Source organism: Bemisia tabaci, chromosome 5 (genome assembly GCF_918797505.1).
Source record: "Bemisia tabaci chromosome 5, PGI_BMITA_v3".
NCBI classification, from domain to species: domain Eukaryota; kingdom Metazoa; phylum Arthropoda; class Insecta; order Hemiptera; family Aleyrodidae; genus Bemisia; species Bemisia tabaci.
Genome location: NC_092797.1, coordinates 55033438 through 55053196, shown reverse-complemented (window position 1 = coordinate 55053196; position 19759 = coordinate 55033438). Strand labels below are relative to the sequence as shown.

Genomic DNA, 19759 nt, shown 5'->3' with positions numbered 1-19759 from the left:
TACAAGGGGGGGGGGGGGGGTGACTTGGGGAGTAGTTTGTTTTGAAAGAGGGAGACGGGCCCGGAATTATTCCGATTGCGACCGCAAATCCGGGGCGGCCGGGGCGGCTGGGGCGGCTGGGCGGCGTGGCGCGGGCGGGCAAAAAGCATTGGAGGATCAAATTTAATTAAAACACGTCATTCGTATGTTGCCGCCATCGTAGCCCGGCCCCGGCCCCGTCTTAGCCGGCCGCCGCACCGTTCCGTTCCGTTCGTATCGATTCCCCAATTCGCCGTCCGCCCCGACGTTCGTCCAACGTCGTTGCGGCTACGTGACGTAGTCACTCACGTTCATCCGAGTACCTATACGGCCGTGCTGAGAGGAAGCGCATAAAAATTCGAGAGTTGCCGCAGTTCCTCCGATGAAATGTTGATATTAAAGAAGATTCATGAATATTCTCTCTTGACATTTTCAGATGCTTTAGATCTAATTTTGAATGAAATTCTCTGAAAAATTGGAGGGGAAATATTCACAAGTTTCTCGGAAACCCAGCTAATAACCACAGGAAAGTTGGCAACGCCTGAGGGCTTATATCAGTGCTCCTATTACATGTCTTTAGGGCTGGACACACGTTCAAAGTGGAGCTTCAAAGTGGTAAACGTTTAGTCCATACGATGCTCTGCGGATCTCAACGTCCATCTAACCTCTCCAAGCGCGCGGCTATTACAACAATAATTTAAGTGCGTCTGCGTAGTGAAAAATTATGGAATTTAATCAGGTCATCGCAAAAGGTCCTGCCGTTTCGACTCTGAAAATTGTCAACCTAGTTAAAAACCCAGTCTCACTTGCTCCTGCAACAACCAATCCATCACCAGGACAGGTTATCGCACAAGGTACAAATCCTGCTGCTTCCAAAGTAAATCAGGTCATCGCAAAAGGTCCTGCTGTTTCGACTCTGAAACTTGTCAACCTAATTAAAAACCCAGTCTCATTTGCTCCTGCAACAACCACTACAGCTTTTTTAACAAAATTATCACGGACTATATCCATTTGAATAAAATCAAACTGCTTCAGCACGATCTTTGTTTACTTTTAATGTTTGTTTACATGAAATTTTATGGTTAAGTCTTCAAAGTCGTGTAAACACCGCTACAAAGTGAACACATCAAGGGCCCACGTCCACCAGTCAACTCTTGGCTAAACGTTACCACTTTGAAGCTCCACTTTGAACGTGTGTCCAGCCCTTTTCAAAAGTTCTGGGATTCGGAAATTTTTTTTGTTCCAATTTCTCCCACTCCATGACCATCAAAGAAATCCGGGATTCCTTTTAGATTTTTTCAAAAGTTCCGGAAAACGCAAAAGATCTGGAGCATTTTGGGAATTTCAAAAGGTCCGGGGAAAATTCAGGAAATTCGCAAAAGTTCCGGAACTCGGAACCAGTTGCGAGAAATGGAAGCATTGGGAGCAGCGACATTCTTCCTTACAACGGCAGCATGTGCAATGTGCATGCCCCCCTCAGCTCCGTCCATGCCCCGTCTTTTTCCGCAGTTACGTTATTGAGATACAACTGCTGCGAGGTCTTGACATTTCCTCAACGCTCGTTTATCAGCGGTAATTGAGAATCGAGAATTTGTTGGCTGTATAAGGCCCCGGCTGCCGCACAGTAGACCGAGTCAATCAAAGAGGTCGCAAATGGGATTTTTTACTCAAACTGCAAATTTCGATGTTTATTTCATCACATTTTAAATTTCAAGGGGTTGTTTCAGAAGAAAATTTTACGAGGATACCGATGAAACCACTTTTAGAACCTTAAATTTTTGTATAATCGGAGTTATAAGGATTTGAAGTTTCGAAATTTTGTCCGACCTCTCCTATTGACTCGATCCACTGTGCGCCGGTCCGAGCGAAGGGCTCATCTTGAGGAGAGTCTCAACTCAACTCCGGGGACGGCGCAACAAAAAGCGTTCAACTCCCTCCCCCTCCCCCTCCCCCGCCCGGAGGCCCATTAATCACCCCCGAGGGAGGAGGGGGGCTGTGGGGGGACGGGGGGACGCGGCCCCGAGTCCAGTAATAAGTGCTCGGGAAGAATTTCCGCGGAGTCTTGAAAGAAAGTTAGCAGTCGACACCCGTAATTATACACTGCACTCACATAACACGACTGCGATGGAATTCGCCATAAATTCTCGTCCCGCGTAGCGTAACCCTACCGGGACAAATCGATACACGGGCTTCATAGGGAAAAACGGGTGCCCCCCGCAGTGCTTTGACCGAGTTTTCGCACCCCCCCCCCCCCCCCCCCCCCCCCCCCCCCCCCCCCCCCCCCCCCCCGCCATTTAACCCGCTGACGCGGGTGCCCGCAACAAAAGGCAGCGTTATTCCGAGTCCACTTGTGGGAAAGGGAGGCGATGTGGTTGTCGGCAAGGTGTCTTTTTTGGCCTGGCAATTGGAACAAAATCGTCAAAAGTCATTTCAAAATAGTTTACGGAGTGAATTTGCTCAACATGTGTCCCCCTTCCCTGGCAAAAATGAAGTGCTGATTTGACAATATTAGATTGTTAAAAAATATGCCCGACATGTTTCAAATGTACATTTTACAATCGTGGGAAGTCAAATTCAAATTACGGATTATTTAAGCGTGCAAAATCGAGAATCTTCTATGGAATATGAACTAAATTTTGCAATGGGAAACTACTATCTATGATTCATTTTTAAAACGAAACATTTTTTTATGGATGAAGCAGATTTTGTAGTTCCTCATTGCTAATTGCAGCCCTAATGACATCGGAATACGACAATGCGCCAAACTAAGTGCTGTCCTAATCGGAAGGATTCGTGCAGTAAATACTGATTGATTCTCTTTCATCTGAAAAGATAGGCAGAGGCGGGCACCTTAGCGGTCGAATAGTTATTTAGTTAGTTAGTTAGTTAGTTAATTTATTAAGAGGCATTCAGCAAAATTCTCTAAAAAATCGGAAGAAAAATGTTCACACATTTACACGAAAATTCCCGGTCAAACCATTTGTCAAAGGGAACGTCTTGTCATACGGCATTCTTCTTTACCCATGGAGAAGAAGAGATTCCCGGTTTGCGTGACAGATTCCCTGATTTATGCCCGATTTTCCATGAACTTTTTCATCCCCTGATTATTCCCAATTTTTCCAGTTTGTCCCCGGTCCTAGGCACCGTGGAAAATCAAAATCCAGAAGGAAAAAGCGTCCCTGCGCGGCGAATTTTTTTACTGTTATTCGCTGAAAAAATATCCAAGTTCCAAGTTGACTGTTTACAGGAGTCTCCGTTGAAGAGGAAACAGAAATCGAGTAATCTTGCGAGGGAAATGGACGGACTTGGACACTTTAGTGAGCCGGTGCGCCGGGGCGAGCGAACCATTGTCGGCGGAACTGATACTAGACTCGGGAACTTTGCCGCTCCTGGAAGTTGGAGAACTTTTACGAGAGCTCGAAGAATCCACTTGGCCAGGGGCCGGGGGAGCGGGGGAGGAGGGGTGCGCCGTGGGGGAAAATAAAACTGAAACCTGGGCAACGGGATGCGGAGCTAAGCGGACCTCCTGGAATCAAGCGACCGTGAAAAAAAAACTCGAGTGAGAAATAATAGGATTCCACGCGTTTCCCGCTTAAATCCGTCCACTGTTTGTTCATTCATTGCCGGAGAGAAAAGCGCCGTGTCGCTTCGACTCCGCAGTCGATTTGTTTTCAGGTGGTATTACACCTTTTAAAGCGCTTTTGATTTGCAGATTGAGCCCTCTCGCCCGGATTTCAACCCTGACTTTCGCCGGAACTTTACCAATGACTTATCCGATGATGGTCGATGAATCCACCACGTTGTAAATGAGGGGCTTGGAGGACAAAGACGCTTAAGTGCAGTTTTTGTTTTTTCAAGAGATACATGTTTTAAGTTCCAAAGTAGTTGTTAGTTGGTCTTAGCACGGCAACATTGGCATGCCACGCTTCCTGATTTTGTTCAACACGGAATAAAATGATATTGCTGATTTAAAAATTTGTAGTTAAAGAAAGTGTCCGATATGTTTCAATGTAATTTTACAATGAAAGAAAATGCTAATTTAACCACCCCCGTGGTTAATTTACCTTTCCAACGTGGTAAAATGTACATTTGAAACATGTCGGACATATCTTTTGACAATTTAATCGTAAAATCAGCAATGCATTTTTTCCGTGACCGTTCGTTCAGGGTATGGAGTCTGAGGAAGAATAATGAGATTGACTGACCGTCTTTTTTGTAGTAGAGGATTTCGAAGTGTTTCTCATCGCCCGTGTAGAGGGCCTCCTTGATGACGTTGACCGCGTGCTGGGACGTGAGTGGCCCGTGGAGGAACTGGCACAGGGCCGACTTCTGCATGACGTCAGACCTGCTGAACCCGGTCATCTTGCAGAACCCGTCCGAGGCGTAGATCACGTGACATAGGTTGTTCTGCGCGTTCGCCACTATGAAACTCCGATCTGAAACACAGCAAAATCAAAAATATTTTAGTCATTTTTACGGAACTAAAAGTTTACACCCCTTTCCATCAACGGGTACTACGTGGCCTCACCGTACCACTTAGTGCTGATGAGAAATCCTTCACAAAGCACATAATATCTGCGAAACTAAAGATAGTTACGACCTTAAAATTTCCGAGGGAATTTCATTCGCAATTGGGCCGAAAGTATATGAAAAACGTCTCAATGAAAAATATTAATAACATTTCTCTAAAATAGTTAATTCATACAAAATTTTTTTTTTTTTACGGGGGGGAAAGTTACACGCCGACCGCTCTTCATCAGCAAGGCAGAAAGAGTCAATGTTTTCCATGGCGTGGGGATACAACTATTCGTGCTTGAAGGATGTTCGTGGTGCATACTTGAAAAATTGAAGGCGCTCCGGTACTACTTTCTGTCAGCGTTGAGCGAGCACTATGCCACGTACTTTCGATTTCGTATTTCGCGATACGTACCTTCCGACTTTAGCCATCATCGATTTGTTGATTGATACGCGAGACATATCGTTAGGTCCGGCTCTTTCCTCTCTTGTAACAGATTTATCCGGTTAAAAATAATTAACAAACACTCTGGGTGCCCATTAAATTTTAATCGGCCATTGAGATGGACCCTAAACACTGATATCATAGAAATCGGCCCTGTAGAACGCTGGAACTAAGCGTTACCAGATATGCAAATTTAGGAGGTCTCGGAGTTTACAGTATAGATTTTCTGTTAAAATATAAAGTCATAATGTAGGTTCAGTCGCCTTTCAGAAAATCAAATAAGAGCGGAGATTCCGAAGGACCGCAATCGAAATACGCATTTTTGCAGTTTCACCGTCGATTTGCGATACAATTTGGGTGTTCGCGACCCTTGGAAAGAGAGTAAGATGACGTCACATTAGGGTCACGCGGAGGGAAGCCGAGACAGTTTATCTTTGTTTGGTATAGGAAAGGACTCCGTGGTGGGGAACAATGTTGTCTTGACGTCAATGACGTCACGGTTGTAATATTCCACGTCAAGCGTGAGAATGGGCGGAATTACGGCAGAATCGGCAATGGAAGTTTTGCGTAACGACGGGCGAATTTGCCGCCGCGCTGTTCCCGTCACTCGGCGGGGGTCCTTGCCGGATTTCGGGCGACCCCCCCGGATTTTTCGCGGGAAACCGGGGGCTCGGTGGGCTGAACTGACGTCAGAGCCGTCACGCCGCACGCTGCCGCGCCGCGTCGTCTCGCCCTCGCAGACAACGCGAGCCGAGGAATAGACCTCAAATGGAACTATGTCCGTTGTGACGTGAGCTCCGAGATCCGTTAGTGTACTTAGAAGACACGGCTCATGTCGTCATGAATATAGTTCCTTCCGCTTTGAATACGTCCAAATAGGGCTTGCATTTTCCCAGAGATGATTGAATACTCGGTTCTCGTGAACCGTTACCCAGTGGTGAAAAGGACGCGAGCGCCTTCGTCGCACGGTGGGATCCAGTTGGTGGGAGGGGTCGCCCAGAATTCGGGAACTATAAAAGCTTATAGGAACATATTTATGCCAAAAGGAACTATACGTCTCACGCAAACCCTATGCACATAGTTCCTTTTAACATAGGTACGTCCATAATTCCGTTCAATCTATGGCGTGAAATAATTTTGGATCTTGGTTTCGGGGAGGGGGGGGGGAGGTTGCACATCTACGATGCAGTTTTCGTTAAAACATTGAGTCCCAAATTGTTTTCTCAAAATTTCAAATTTTCAGTAATCATTTAGGGCAAAACAAAAAAAAAAAACAGAAAAATTGATGAAAATTCGCAAAATCATTCCACAAAAGAAAGACTCAATTTTTTTTAAAAAAAAAGTCAAAAAATGCGGCGTTACGAATAAGTAACACCATGCCACAGGAGGTACATACAAAACGTCGAGTTTTTAAATGCACTACATTTTGCAAGTAGGAACTACAATTTCTGGCTCAACCAATAAAACACTTAAATGCATAAGGAAACTGATGGTACATGCGTTGTTTCTAAACTGAACCAGAACTTGTAGTTCCAAATTACAAAATGTGGTCCAAATGATTCATTGGTTTTCTCGTAGAATTTTCCGCTCGTAGCACCCCTTAAAATATTGATTTTTAATGAATAAAACACAGAAATCTGCGGTTCTAGTAAAGAAATTTATATCCAAACTATCCCTTGATTCGATCTACTGTACGGCGCGTCGATGCAACACGCAATTCACCGACGCCCGGAGAAACATCACGCCAATGTACGAGCACACCCGTCGACCGATTGAGCGATTTCGCGATACTCTGTCGCTCATTTTTCTCCTGTTGTCTGTGCTTTTCTGTCGAGGAGGATTTTAAGTTGGGGTTTCCACAGCCTGCTTCGTCTGAGGCGTTCGGAATGAAAGCTTGGAATGAATGCGTCGTGAATCGATAGATGTAGGGCACCGACTTGCACATCGCTTATCGTCGTTTTACAGACGAAGGAACGTATCTCTATTCCAAGGTTGCAAAACTTGTTTAGATGATCAGTTTATGCGTGGAAGGTGAAAAAAATTTGGCAATCTTGGCGAAATAGAATTTTATAATTCCTGTTTTTAAAATTATGATTTTATTATCTAACGTTACTTTGTATATTTAATGAAATTACCTAATTTAGTTTATTTAAATCATGTAGACAGATACAAGAAATGTTCGTGTAGTAGTTACGTTTTTTGAAATAAAAGTTCGTGAAAAAAACATAAACAAAACAAAAATCTTAAAAACATCGGAATGCTCTTGGTTCTTTTTTTTTTGCTGTTGCGAAATTCAATCCATTGATCTTCATTTGAAAAGCGATTCCTTCTTAAAAAATGTAAAATTCTTCCTCTGGAATGAGCCAGAAACATATCAATAGTGAAACTGTAGAAATGAGTATCTCGGTTTGCAGCGTAACAAACTTCCTGTCATATGTTATTTTCTACATCGAAAATTACTAAACGTCATTTCTTGAAAACTAGAAGATCTCCGCTGATTTTTCTTCTCTTAATGAAAAATATTCTTTGAAAAGTTCAAAGCATGGAGTATGCTCGGTCTCCTTTTACGGGCATTCGTCAAGCTCCCTGACGCGGTTGAATTGGCAAGCGATATATCGCATCGATTCGGTAAAAAATCTGGATTTCGAATTTTTAGCCAAAAAAGAACGATTGCTCCTACGCATAAGCCTAGAGAATAGTCCTAAACCAAAAAAATTGCATGAAAGAGGGAAATGAAAGCAGAATCCTGTTTTGAAAAAAAACCTCACATTCGATACAGAAATCGATAATCATATCTGCATTCGACCGCATTCGATACGGTTATCGATTTCTGAATTGAATGCGAGGGTTTTTTTTCTCAACACGGGACACTGCTTTCATTTTCCTACATTTTTCTAATTTTATGGTTTAGAATGATTCTTTAGGCTCACACGCAGGGGCTATCGTCTTTTTTTGGGCTAAAAATTCAAAATTTTCCGGAAATCTTTGACCGAATGGATGCGATATATCGCAAGCCAGTTCGACCAAGTCACTTGAGCAAGACGAAACACCTTAGAAAATAAAACGGTAGCGGATGTTTTTAAACACCACAAACGAGATGCGTGATCCGGTAATTTCATCGTCGACATATTTCTTATGGGAAAATTTGGTTAGTTTAATCTAACGTCTCCAGGCAGCGGAGTGAAAAAGTTGAGTAAGTTTCTGTGACGAATGCATCCTGCGGGCCCATTATTGAAATTGATAGACAAAGCTATAGACAAAGAAGACAAAAGAGGTATGGAGGGATCCTATTGTGGAAGCGGGTTTCAATGGACAAAGAAGTTAGGTGATAGACTAAGTAACGGCAACCCACGAGAGACCTGATATTTAGTCCATCATTGTCTCCCTTAGTCTATAGGAGCCATCCATTTCAACCAAAAGGACAGCTCCATACTCCCTATGTCTTCTTTGTCTATCGCTTTGTCTATCATCACTTCCAATGATCAAGCCACGGCCAGTGATGTGAGGAGATTGAGCGGGACTTGATGCTCGGTGAAATGCGAGCTCCCGAGTTGCGCCGCCGTGAGCGCACTGAAAGAGTAAGCGCGGTGAAAATGCAGCGACCAATCGGAGGAATTTATGCTAAAAGGAACTATGTGCATAGGGTTGGCGCGGGAGATAGTTTCCTCTGGCGTGAATACGTTCAATTGATTCGCCAGCTAAGCAGCCGAGCTAACATTTAAGCCCATTTAAGAGGCGCTTATGCGGCTTCTCACGCTACTCCGATCGGACTCGAAATCAATTGGGAATCCGCCTCCATCTCTGATTCCGATTCATGCCGTCTCCATTGATACGTGAAAACGGCAATTGCCGAGGCATCCACTCTTGTTGCTTGCACAGTTCGTTACGAATGCATGCTGCCCTAAAAGCATCCACCACCAATGGGTCTTTAGCGGACTTTTCCTCAAGCAAAAATGGATTACATTTTCCAATAAGGAACCACTATCTTTGACTCTTCCATAAAAACACTTTTCTGAATGAGGGAAACCAATGGCATTTTTATAGTGTTTCTAAAATGAGCCAGTAATAGTGGTTCCTTAGTGCAGAGAATGGTCCCAAATAAGGCTGTTGCAAGATCCAAAAGCACTTTGCTGCATAAGAAAACCAATGGCATTTATATTGTTTCTAAAATGAGCCATTAATAGTTATTCCTTATTGCAAAGTGTGGTCCAAATAAGGTTGTTGCAAGATCCATGAATCGCCTTCCTTTAAATACGGTAAACCTCGGATTATCCGAACAAATGTGACGGTCGGTCATCAGTTCGGTTAACGGAAAGTTCGATAATACGGAGTTCCTTACGTCTTTTCGTAAAAGAAAATGGAAAGTCGATAAATTAGGGCAAACTTTAGCATACTTATAAAACAGTCGGTTTGGCATTCACCCATTTATAAATTAATCCGTGGCTTTCTATTGGGCACAGTCAGCCGTCAGTTCTTTAGCTGCTGCTCTTCTCCAATTACGGATACCGAAAGTAGTCTCTTTCTGTTGATGGATATATTACTCAAACGACTTTTCAAGCGTCAAGTGAAAGTGAGATATTATGTGTCTCGACAAAAGAGTTCGGATAATCCGAGGTTTACTATAGTAACCTATAGCAAAAAAACACGTTTCTGAGCTTTGTCATGCTCAAAAATGCTTCTTTGACTGGAAAAAGGGGTTAAAGTTATTCTCTCTGGATCCGCCATTTGATAGGAAACTAAAGAGAAGTTTCCATTGATAAAAATTCTCAAAATCCGATCCGATTTTTGGAACCCACTCTACAAAAACAGCTTCGCTGATAGTTTTGCCTCCACAGACGAGCGTCCTTACTCCTTCGAACGATTATATACAGATCCATACCACTGAATGATATCCGAATGGTAGGTGTTTTGCGGCGGCGAATTTGCAATTTACTTCGAACGGTATCACCACGCTTTCAATCACGGTTCGACAATCAACCGAAATTGCCTTAAAAACATCAAATATCGATGAAAGGTGGGGAAAATGCCCGATCTGCCCTCCTCTCGATGGCTTGTCCTACACTGCCTTGCTATGGAAGAACGCCGTATGAGCCTTCAGACGTTGCCAAATTTCCTTTGATAAAACAGATTTACGGGGAAAATCGTATATAGTTTTGCCAAAAATTTTCAGACAATTTTGTTCGCAATTTAATCTACAATATCTGAAAATTTCAAGGGAAAATATGAGTAAATTGCATCAAAAATACATATTTTTCGGGCAAAAAATCCGGTCGAGGAAATTGACGTGTCACTTCCTTTTAATCAAGTATAAGATAGGCAAAAACCTTTGATGAATTCCCAAGGTCCACTAAGACTAATAATCATCAAAAAGTTCCAAAAACTTACTCGAAAGGAAAAAAATAAAATGAAAAATAAATCCCTTGCCAAAAATAAATAAAAAACCGATTTTGAGATAAATCCCTCGAATGAACTCGAATGTATCGGTAGCAAGTAAAATGTGATCGACTGATTGCATTGCTCTTTCTAGTCTTGAATCTGGATTTTCCGCCCAAAACAAATCGTCCGTAGAAATTCAACTTCAACTACAATGCCCGTTTGTCTTCTTTGTCTATCAATTGGAACTGTGTGCATTATGACGTGAGCCCTGTTATGTACGTATTCTCATGAAATTCATGGCTCTTGTCTTAATGTACATAGTTTCGTTTGGCAGAAGTACGTTCAATTTCAATTATCATCCCGCTAGAAATACCCCTGCCGTGCCCTGTTTTTGGTCACCTTATGGCGGTCGGCATGTTACAAGCAGTGAGAAACTGTAGGAGTGAATGACCTCTCTATACATGAGTGTGGAACTTGGTCAGTATGTCATTGTTTTAACAATGCGAAATTCCCGCGATCAACAGCGATCGTCTTCAAGGGTCAATGACCCACCAGTGTGGAACTTGGTCAGTGTGCCATTGTGTCAGCATCAACACCAATCATTTTGAAGGGTCAATGACCTATGACCTACCAATGTATACATTTGTAACTCGGTCAGGGAGGCGTTTGGCTGGTGGTACAACCACTTCAGGGTTGCCAAGTTGGGTGATAAAATTGTATAATTTAAATTGGGAATGTGCTGCTTTTTCAGCAGTATCTACCAACTATGAGCCACTTTCATCGGAACGAAACTGATAGCGAATGATCTTATTCGGTTTTATTTGGAAGTGAGTCACTGTGTCACGAGGTGAATCCCTACTTTTAAGAGTGAATGACCTCATCGTAGTTTGTATACTATTAAAGGCCATTAAAGGTGAACTTGTCTGTCTATGATAGAAAACTACAAAAACCCTCAAAAACATTTTTCGGGCAAAAAATCCGGTCGAGGAAATTGACGTGTCACTTCCTTTTAATCAAGTATAAGATAGGCAAAAACCTTTGATGAATTCCCAAGGTCCACTAAGACTAATAATCATCAAAAAGTTCCAAAAACTTACTCGAAAGGAAAAAAATAAAATGAAAAATAAATCCCTTGCCAAAAATAAATAAAAAACCGATTTTGAGATAAATCCCTCGAATGAACTTGAAATCACAAAATCGGTCGAGGATGTCAACTGAAATTTTTCCCCCTTTAATTATGAGCTCCGCAACAAGCGTGACTCGCTTGTACCTTTCCATACACGAGCCGCACGAATTCATCTCTTCTTCTCTCCTCTCCTTCCGTCCATGGACAGAGGTCCAAAATTTTTCGGATTTACTGACGCGACCGGCTGCGGCTCGATGCTCTCAGTGAATCGGTGCCTTCTTATCATCCCTGATGTCGGCTTCAAGTCGGTTGCAGTTTCACCAGTCGATCCATTTTTCCATAACCACATGTTAGACTTTTTCGAAACATGATTCATCTGAAACATGGATTTTTTTTAAGGGAGCTTACCATTTGCTTTGGACGGTAGGTAGGTTATAAGTAATAATTGTTCTTATACTCTATCAGTTAAGTATAAAATACATCTGTACCATTGGATGACCAAAAACCCTCAAAAACATTTTTCGGGCAAAAAATCCGGTCTAGGAAATTGACGTGTCACTTCCTTTTAATCAAGTATAAGATAGGCAAAAACCTTTGATGAATTCCCAAGGTCCACTAAGACTAATAATCATCAAAAAGTTCCAAAAACTTACTCGAAAGGAAAAAAAGAAAATGAAAAATAAATCCCTTGCCAAAAATAAATAAAAAACCGATTTTGAGATAAATCCCTCGAATGAACTTGAAATCACAAAATCGGTCGAGGATGTCAACTGAAAATTTTCCCCCTTTAATTATGAGCTCCGCAACAAGCGTGACTCGCTTGTACCTTTCCATACACGAGCCGCACGAATTCATCTCTTCTTCTCTCCTCTCCATCCGTCGATGGACAGAGGTCCAAATTTTTTCGGATTTACTGACGCGACCGGCTGCGGCTCGGTGCGTAAACATGGGTGGATTACTAAGATTAAACATAAGTCAGAGAGAAACACGTAGTTCAAGACAAGTTCACGTAGACAAGTTCACCTTTAATGGCCTTTAAAAGTATACAAACTACGATGAGGTCATTCACTCTTAAAAGTAGGGATTCACCTCGTGACACAGTGACTCACTTCCAAATAAAACCGAATAAGATCATTCGCTATCAGTTTCGTTCCGATGAAAGTGGCTCATAGTTGGTAGATACTGCTGAAAAAGCAGCACATTCCCAATTTAAATTATACAATTTTATCACCCAACTTGGCAACCCTGAAGTGGTTGTACCACCAGCCAAACGCCTCCCTGACCGAGTTACAAATGTATACATTGGTAGGTCATAGGTCATTGACCCTTCAAAATGATTGGTGTTGATGCTGACACAATGGCACACTGACCAAGTTCCACACTGGTGGGTCATTGACCCTTGAAGACGATCGCTGTTGATCGCGGGAATTTCGCATTGTTAAAACAATGACATACTGACCAAGTTCCACACTCATGTACAGAGAGGTCATTCACTCCTACAGTTTCTCACTGTTTGTAACATGCCGACCGCCATAAGGTGACCAAAAACAGGGCACGGCAGGGGTATTTCTAGCGGGATGATAATTGAAATTGAACGTACTTCTGCCAAACGAAACTATGTACATTAAGACAAGAGCCATGAATTTCATGAGAATACGTACATAACAGGGCTCACGTCATAATGCACACAGTTCCAATTGATAGTCGAAGAGGACAAACGGGCATTGTAGTTGAAGTTGAATTTCTACGGACGATTTGTTTTGGGCGGAAAATCCAGAATCAAGACTAGAAAGAGCAATGCAATCAGTCGATCACATTTTACTTGCTACCGATACATTCGAGTTCATTCGAGGGATTTATCTCAAAATCGGTTTTTTATTTATTTTTGGCAAGGGATTTATTTTTCATTTTATTTTTTTCCTTTCGAGTAAGTTTTTGGAACTTTTTGATGATTATTAGTCTTAGTGGACCTTGGGAATTCATCAAAGGTTTTTGCCTATCTTATACTTGATTAAAAGGAAGTGACACGTCAATTTCCTAGACCGGATTTTTTGCCCGAAAAATGTTTTTGAGGGTTTTTGTAGTTTACTAGGGGGCCCTGCCCCCTGACCGCTACGCGGCCCAACCCCCGGGAGGGCGCCTCGCGCCCTCAGGCCTCAGGCATATGTATAGGCGAAAATGTTCTTCCATTTTAATACACCATTTCGTGTTCGAGCTGCATCGATTTCAAAATTTTTGACGTAACACTCAGATTTGTAAATGATGAGGAATAGCTGGATGTACATAATTTCACAGTCCACTTACTGGAAAAATTTCCATTTATTATGTTTTTTTTTAAATACTTACAATTTAAAAAAAAAAAAAAAAAAAAAAAAAAAAAAAAAAAAAAAAAGGATTTCGACCGTTAAGAGTTAATAATATTTGGTCCGTACCGACGCAACGCAGCGCCTGCCTTCTCACTTTGTATCTGCTGTAAATATTAATAGAAATTCAGCAATCAAGTAAATTGATCAATGCCACAAATCGAAGCCGGAAGAATGAGGAAAAATTGAGTAAAAACCTTATACCTTGGACCTTGAACCTTGAACCCTGAGCGATGCACCGTTCCTCAACTCTTCGAATGAGGAGCCCTTCACGAGCTTTTCCATTGTAGTTGAGGCAGCGGTGCAATGAGCCACAGATCTTGGCGCCACGCTCGGATCTCAGCTAAAATTCGGGCCCAGGGCCACAGAGTGTGGCGCCACACTCCTGCAAAATCCGCAAATTTCCCTTATGTTTAAAACCGCTTAAGTGCCGGTGCAACCAGCCACACAATTCAGCTTACAGCTGACTTTCCGCTCATCTGATCGCTGACTGTATGGAAAAACTGCCCAACCAACTTTGATAAACTTTCGAGCGTGGCGCCACACACCAGCGCATGAAAAAATCTGGGCCCATTGCCATAGGGCCGAGCGCCACAACTCTCGATTGCCTATCGCCTAGATTACGGGCGCGCATCGGGTAGCGAGGCCCGCGTCGCACAGTAGCGCATGAAAAAATCCGGGCCCAGCGCCACAGGGCCTAATCCACCGAGGGTTAGGTTAGGTTGGGTTGGGTCAGGTCCGATGCGACGCGACGTGGGCCTCGCTACCCGATGCGCGCCCGTAATCCAGGCGATATGCAATCGTGAGTTGTGGCGCTCGGCCCTGTGGTGCTGGGCCCGGATTTTTTCTTGCGCTGGTGTGTGGCGCCACGCTCGAAAGTTTATCAAAGTTGGTTGGGCAGTTTTTTACGAAAGTCAAAGATGAGCGGAAAGTCAACTGTAAGCTGAACTTTGTGGCAGGTTGCACCAGCACTTAAGCGGTTTTAATCATAAGGGTAATTTGAGGATTTTGCAGGAGTGTGGCGCCACACTCCGTGGCGCTGAGCCTGAATTTTAGCCGAGATCCGAGCGTGGCGCCAGGATCTGTGGCTCATTGCACCGTAGCCGTTTCTTCCATCTTGTCTTAATCCAAGTTTGACGCTGAGTAACCAATATGTGTCTCTCTGACTGACGAAAGCAAGGTGGAAGAAACCAAAGGTGTCACTCTCGCGGTGGATGACACCATTAACCGAATTCTTCAAAGCACGATATCCCGGTATCCCGGCGATATTCGACGCAGAAAGTTGCTGTTTGGACGGACCTTTATTCAAGCGTCAAAACCCAATTTTGTGACCAGCACAACCGACCCACTGCCTGCGACATATCGACGGTGTAAGTCAGCGATCACATCACTCGGTTTGCGACGTCGCAGATTTCCTGTCTTACTTTATTTTTTAAACGGAAAACTCCTCAACGGCAATTCTCAAAAAATAACCTTGATTTGTCTGAAAATTGTGCAAAAACTTGAAGGAACGATGTCAATTTGTTTTCCTTTAAAAAAATAAACATAGAGGCAGAGATTTTCAGACATCGCAAACGAGTTATGCGATTCGCGACTTACACCGTCGATATTCAATATTAATCACAAAACGCTAATATGAGAGGGGTCGGGAAGAGCGTTACCTAATTTTTCTTGAAGAAGTGGTGCAAACCTATGTCTCGGCTGCTCACGAATGGGGTAGAGGAAGAAAGGGATAAAAATCCGAATTGAGCGTTATGTATTTGGACTGCATTTTGCAAAAAGGAACCACAAGCATCCCAATGTCGCTTAGATAGTGCAACTTTTTAAAAAAAGACATATTTGCAAGTTAAAACTTGCAAATATGAGCTAATCATCGAAACAAGTTCTATCTTTCCTCTCAAAAACTATGAATTCAATAGAAAAATTACCTTTGTAAATTAAATTTTTTGTAAGGTTCGCAAGGTATGTAAGCCGCACAATGAGCAACAGCGGAATGCTCTTGGTTTCTTTTTGCTAAATTGAATCCATTTTATGAATGGCCCCTGACTATGTTGCTCTCGACTTGAGACGGGGAGCGCGAGGCGGGACTGTGGATGTGGAAGAGCGACTAACGTCTAGTTTTGGCAATGATGTCGTTCCATTGACATTTAGTTCTTCCGGCGCGTCTTCCTCGCCCGCGCCCCTCCGCGTAGTTGTCGGAGGTTCGGCCGCCGGTTTCCTCGCCGTTTTTTCCGCGGCCGGCGCGCGCGCGGCGCGGCGTCGCGACGCCCAACGCGGACGCCCCGAACGCGCGGCTAATATCCGGCCAACTGTCGCAGCGCCGGCCGGGCCGTAGACGAGGCGAGCCGGGGGCGCGGGTCTTGGAGCCCGAGTGCCCTCACTCCACGTCCACGCAAGTTGTCGGATCGCCCTTCAATCCCAACTCCAGAATGCCAAATAATACTCGTCAACAAGGGTCGCTTCCCAAATAGTTCTTAATTTATTCACAGTAAATCTTTAGGGCTCATTTCAATTCTTCCATTTTGTCATGACAAATCCGAAATTCCACTCAAAACCTCATTCCTTATTAATCTGAATTTTCCGTAGAAATCGAGTTTTTCCAAGGAAAATTTAATTTTCCGGAAAATCTATGTAGGACACAGAACAATTGATCGTGTTTATGCTAACAGGAACTATGTTCCACGCAAAACCTATGCATATGGTTCCTTTTAGCATAAATACGTCCAATCAAGGTCATTTCGGGATTCAGCAGTCTAAATGTTGATTCAGGAAAAATCGAAATTTTCCGTAAAAATCGAGTATTTCCCGAAGAAAATTCAATTTTCCGGAAAATCTATGTGAGATAGAGAGAAATAAAGTTAATTTCTGGATTCGGGAGCCACGAGTACCCAGGAGAGCGAAAATTGCATGTCATTCAACTTTTCCCCTCTGTTCTTAGCATCGGTTATTTCCAAACAAATATCTTCTTCCGCCCATATACCTTCGCATGTAAAGCTTATCAGATTGTTTTGCGCCGTAAAGGACGGGTACCATTTCCCCCCTAAAGTCAAATGGAATTATTGTCCGTACTTAATGACGAAAAAGCTGGAATTTACCTTAGTTTTTCCCAACACCTTTGGCAAATCAAGTTTTCTTTTAAAAGCAAGAAAGGTTTTGTGAGCTGAAAAAGGCCTGCTTTTAAAATTCGATTTACCAAAAATCTTATCGATGTTGGAACACACTAAGATTGAATTCTGATTCAGCGACAAAAATTGAGTCCGAATAGTTTCATTCGACATCTGAGACAAAATTTGATCCCGTCCTTTCGGAAAATCAAACGAAGTACACAAAGTAATATTTCGGCGGAAAGGAACAGAAGAGGAAATTTGAGAGGCATAAAATACAAGATTCCTTCTATTTTTGGCTGTTGAAACAGTAAATGACCTTATGTTTTCTCTATCTTGCACTGATTTGCAGGAAAATTGAGTTTTTTCTGGAAAACTCGACTTTCAGAGCAAAATACCTCCAAGGAAATCCAAACCTGATCCGGAAAAATCATGCCCAAAATTTTTCCCCGTTTGTCCCCCTTGTTGTTCTCCTGTTTCAAAGAAATCCAGCCGAAGCTAAAGGGAACACCCCGTAGGAGCTGAGTCGACCGAAAAAAGTCGAGGAGCCGAGTCGGAATTGCCGACTGGCAGATCGCACACTCCCCCCGTTAGAGTTATGTGGTATTTATTGGTTCAAGATTTACAGAAGGTCTATTTTCGCAGTCGCTTCTATGAATCGGATAACAGTGCGAAATAGGCGGAGCAGCGAAAAAACCACGACGGAGCGCATCCGACCCCATTCTTGCCGATATCCACCCAAAAACCAACAATAGATTTCTCCAGCTTCAGCTCAATTTTTCCCTGTAAATACAATTTTTTACGAAGCAGCCCGAGACAAAGGTAATATGAAAACAGACAAAGGGGGAAAAACGGGAAACAAGGCTATAAACACTACACTAAAAACCCGAGACGAATCGACTCAAAACTGAGTCATTTTCAGTCGGAAAATGATTTAAAAATTAAAAAATATCGATGAAACAAAACAAACAAAAAATAAACAGGATTATTTTGCCTGTACAGATCATTGTCCGTTTTAAAAATTAAAATGTAATTTTCTCTGATATTTTTTAATTTGACTCAGTTTTGAGTCGAAACGTCTCGGAGTTTTTTGGTCTTGCATTTTCGCTTTCTTTCCCGTTTTTGTCCGTTTTGTGAAATGCATGAACACTAAACAGCATTGTTTTTTACCGCTCGTTGGTAACAGACCGCGGAGCATAAACCACGGCAAGCCTACGTGCACCGGACGCAAAAACACCGTATGAGCCAAGTAAGCATATCATTATCCGATGTCACAGACATAACTATAAACCAAAAATGGACGTAGTTTATCTTCCATCATATAAGACGAGGAATTTTCTCCTCAAAATCTTCACTTACTGACTTTTTTTTCGAATATTGCTTCCGATTACTCTCGCTACTTTGAATTGGTGATAAAAATATGAGAGGTGTAGAAACTTTCAAGTCGAGGACGCGAGGAGATCGAACAACGCAGATATTTGCATCCTGCGGGCTGATTGTTGAAATTAATAGACAAAGCTGTGGACGAAAAAGACAAGGGGAGTACAGAGCGATCCCATTCGTTGAATCTGGTGGTTCTTACAGACTAAGGGAGTAAATGTTGGACTAACTAAAGGGTCTCTCGTCGGTTGCCGTTAGTCAGTCCATGACCTACCAGCCTACCTCCTTTGTCCATTGCAACCAAACGCTTCCACCAATAGGACCCCTCCATACCTCTTTTGTCTTCTTTGTATATAGCTTTGTCTATCAATTTCAATAATCGGCCCGCAGAAATGGACGTGGTTCAGCTTTCATCAGACAAGAGCATGAAATCCCTCCCGAAAAATTTTAACTTACCGATTTTTTCTTAAAATATTGCCTTCAATTTCTCTCGCTACTTTGAATTGGTGATAAAAATATGAGAGGTGTTGAAACTTTCAAGTGGAGGACGCGAGGAGATCGAAGAAGGCAGATAATCGCATCCTGCTTGGCTCTCTTCCTATGGCACTTAATCAGACACCTGTTCAGCGTGACGGAGATTTTACGAGCGCGTGACCCGTAAAAAAGTACCATAAATTTCATCGCAGTCTCATTTTCTTCATAATACGGGTGGGGCTGATCCTTTGTAAGCCGATTAACATGTCCCGCCGTCAAAAAAGTTACGCGAGATTAGATAAGTTGCTCCTGGCTCGCGCGCTGGGTCCGAATAATCTCTCCCCCACTTCTTCCTTGTCCTGGGAGATCCTCTTTAATGGATCTAAAAAATATAGTTACCTTCCCGAGTGCTTATCATCGGGGGCATTGTTTCCAGACAATTCCAAACAATTGAACGCATTTATGCAAGCAAATTTTTCGCGGAGAAAGAACAATCGTTGCTTCTACAATGTTTGTGGGGGCCGTTCCAGTATTACGTTCCGTTTTTTGCGTCTAATTTTGGCCGACTTTTTGAACCCTCCCCCCCTTTCAACACCTCAACCTAACAACCTCTCAGCCCCCTCCTTTTAAATGGACCTAATGATTAAATGGACCTTCTAATGGAAAATTGTGTACCTTGTCTACATGTAGACAAGGTACACAATTAATCATTCTGATTCATGTTTCTTAACCAAAATTTCACGTAAAACACGATCTGTGCGTCGAAAATTACTGACATTAATTCCTAACCAAAATGTTACATTTTCCTTATAGCGTGAATTCTAACCTCCCGCTGATGAAAAACAAAAGTCTACAAGAGTCGAGATGCGCGCTGAACGTTAGGTAACGTATCAGCCGCTGCGGCATGAAAATACGGAAACCTCAATCTTGATGCTTCAGTTCAACTGTTGCGTTGGAC

The 19759-nt window shown here is 42.8% G+C and overlaps 1 protein-coding gene across 9 annotated transcripts in view; it reads right to left on the bottom strand.

Moving 5' to 3' along the window:
- The window catches only part of sei (potassium voltage-gated channel seizure), a 380532-nt gene that overhangs the window by 292750 nt on the left and 68023 nt on the right, over window positions 1–19759 (bottom strand). For all 9 annotated transcript variants that reach the window (XM_019055545.2, XM_019055548.2, XM_019055549.2 and 6 more), the window contains exon 3: window positions 4224–4454. In XM_019055545.2, coding sequence (XP_018911090.2) covers window positions 4224–4454 — 231 coding nt within the window. The remainder of the gene's footprint in view (window positions 1–4223; window positions 4455–19759) is intronic.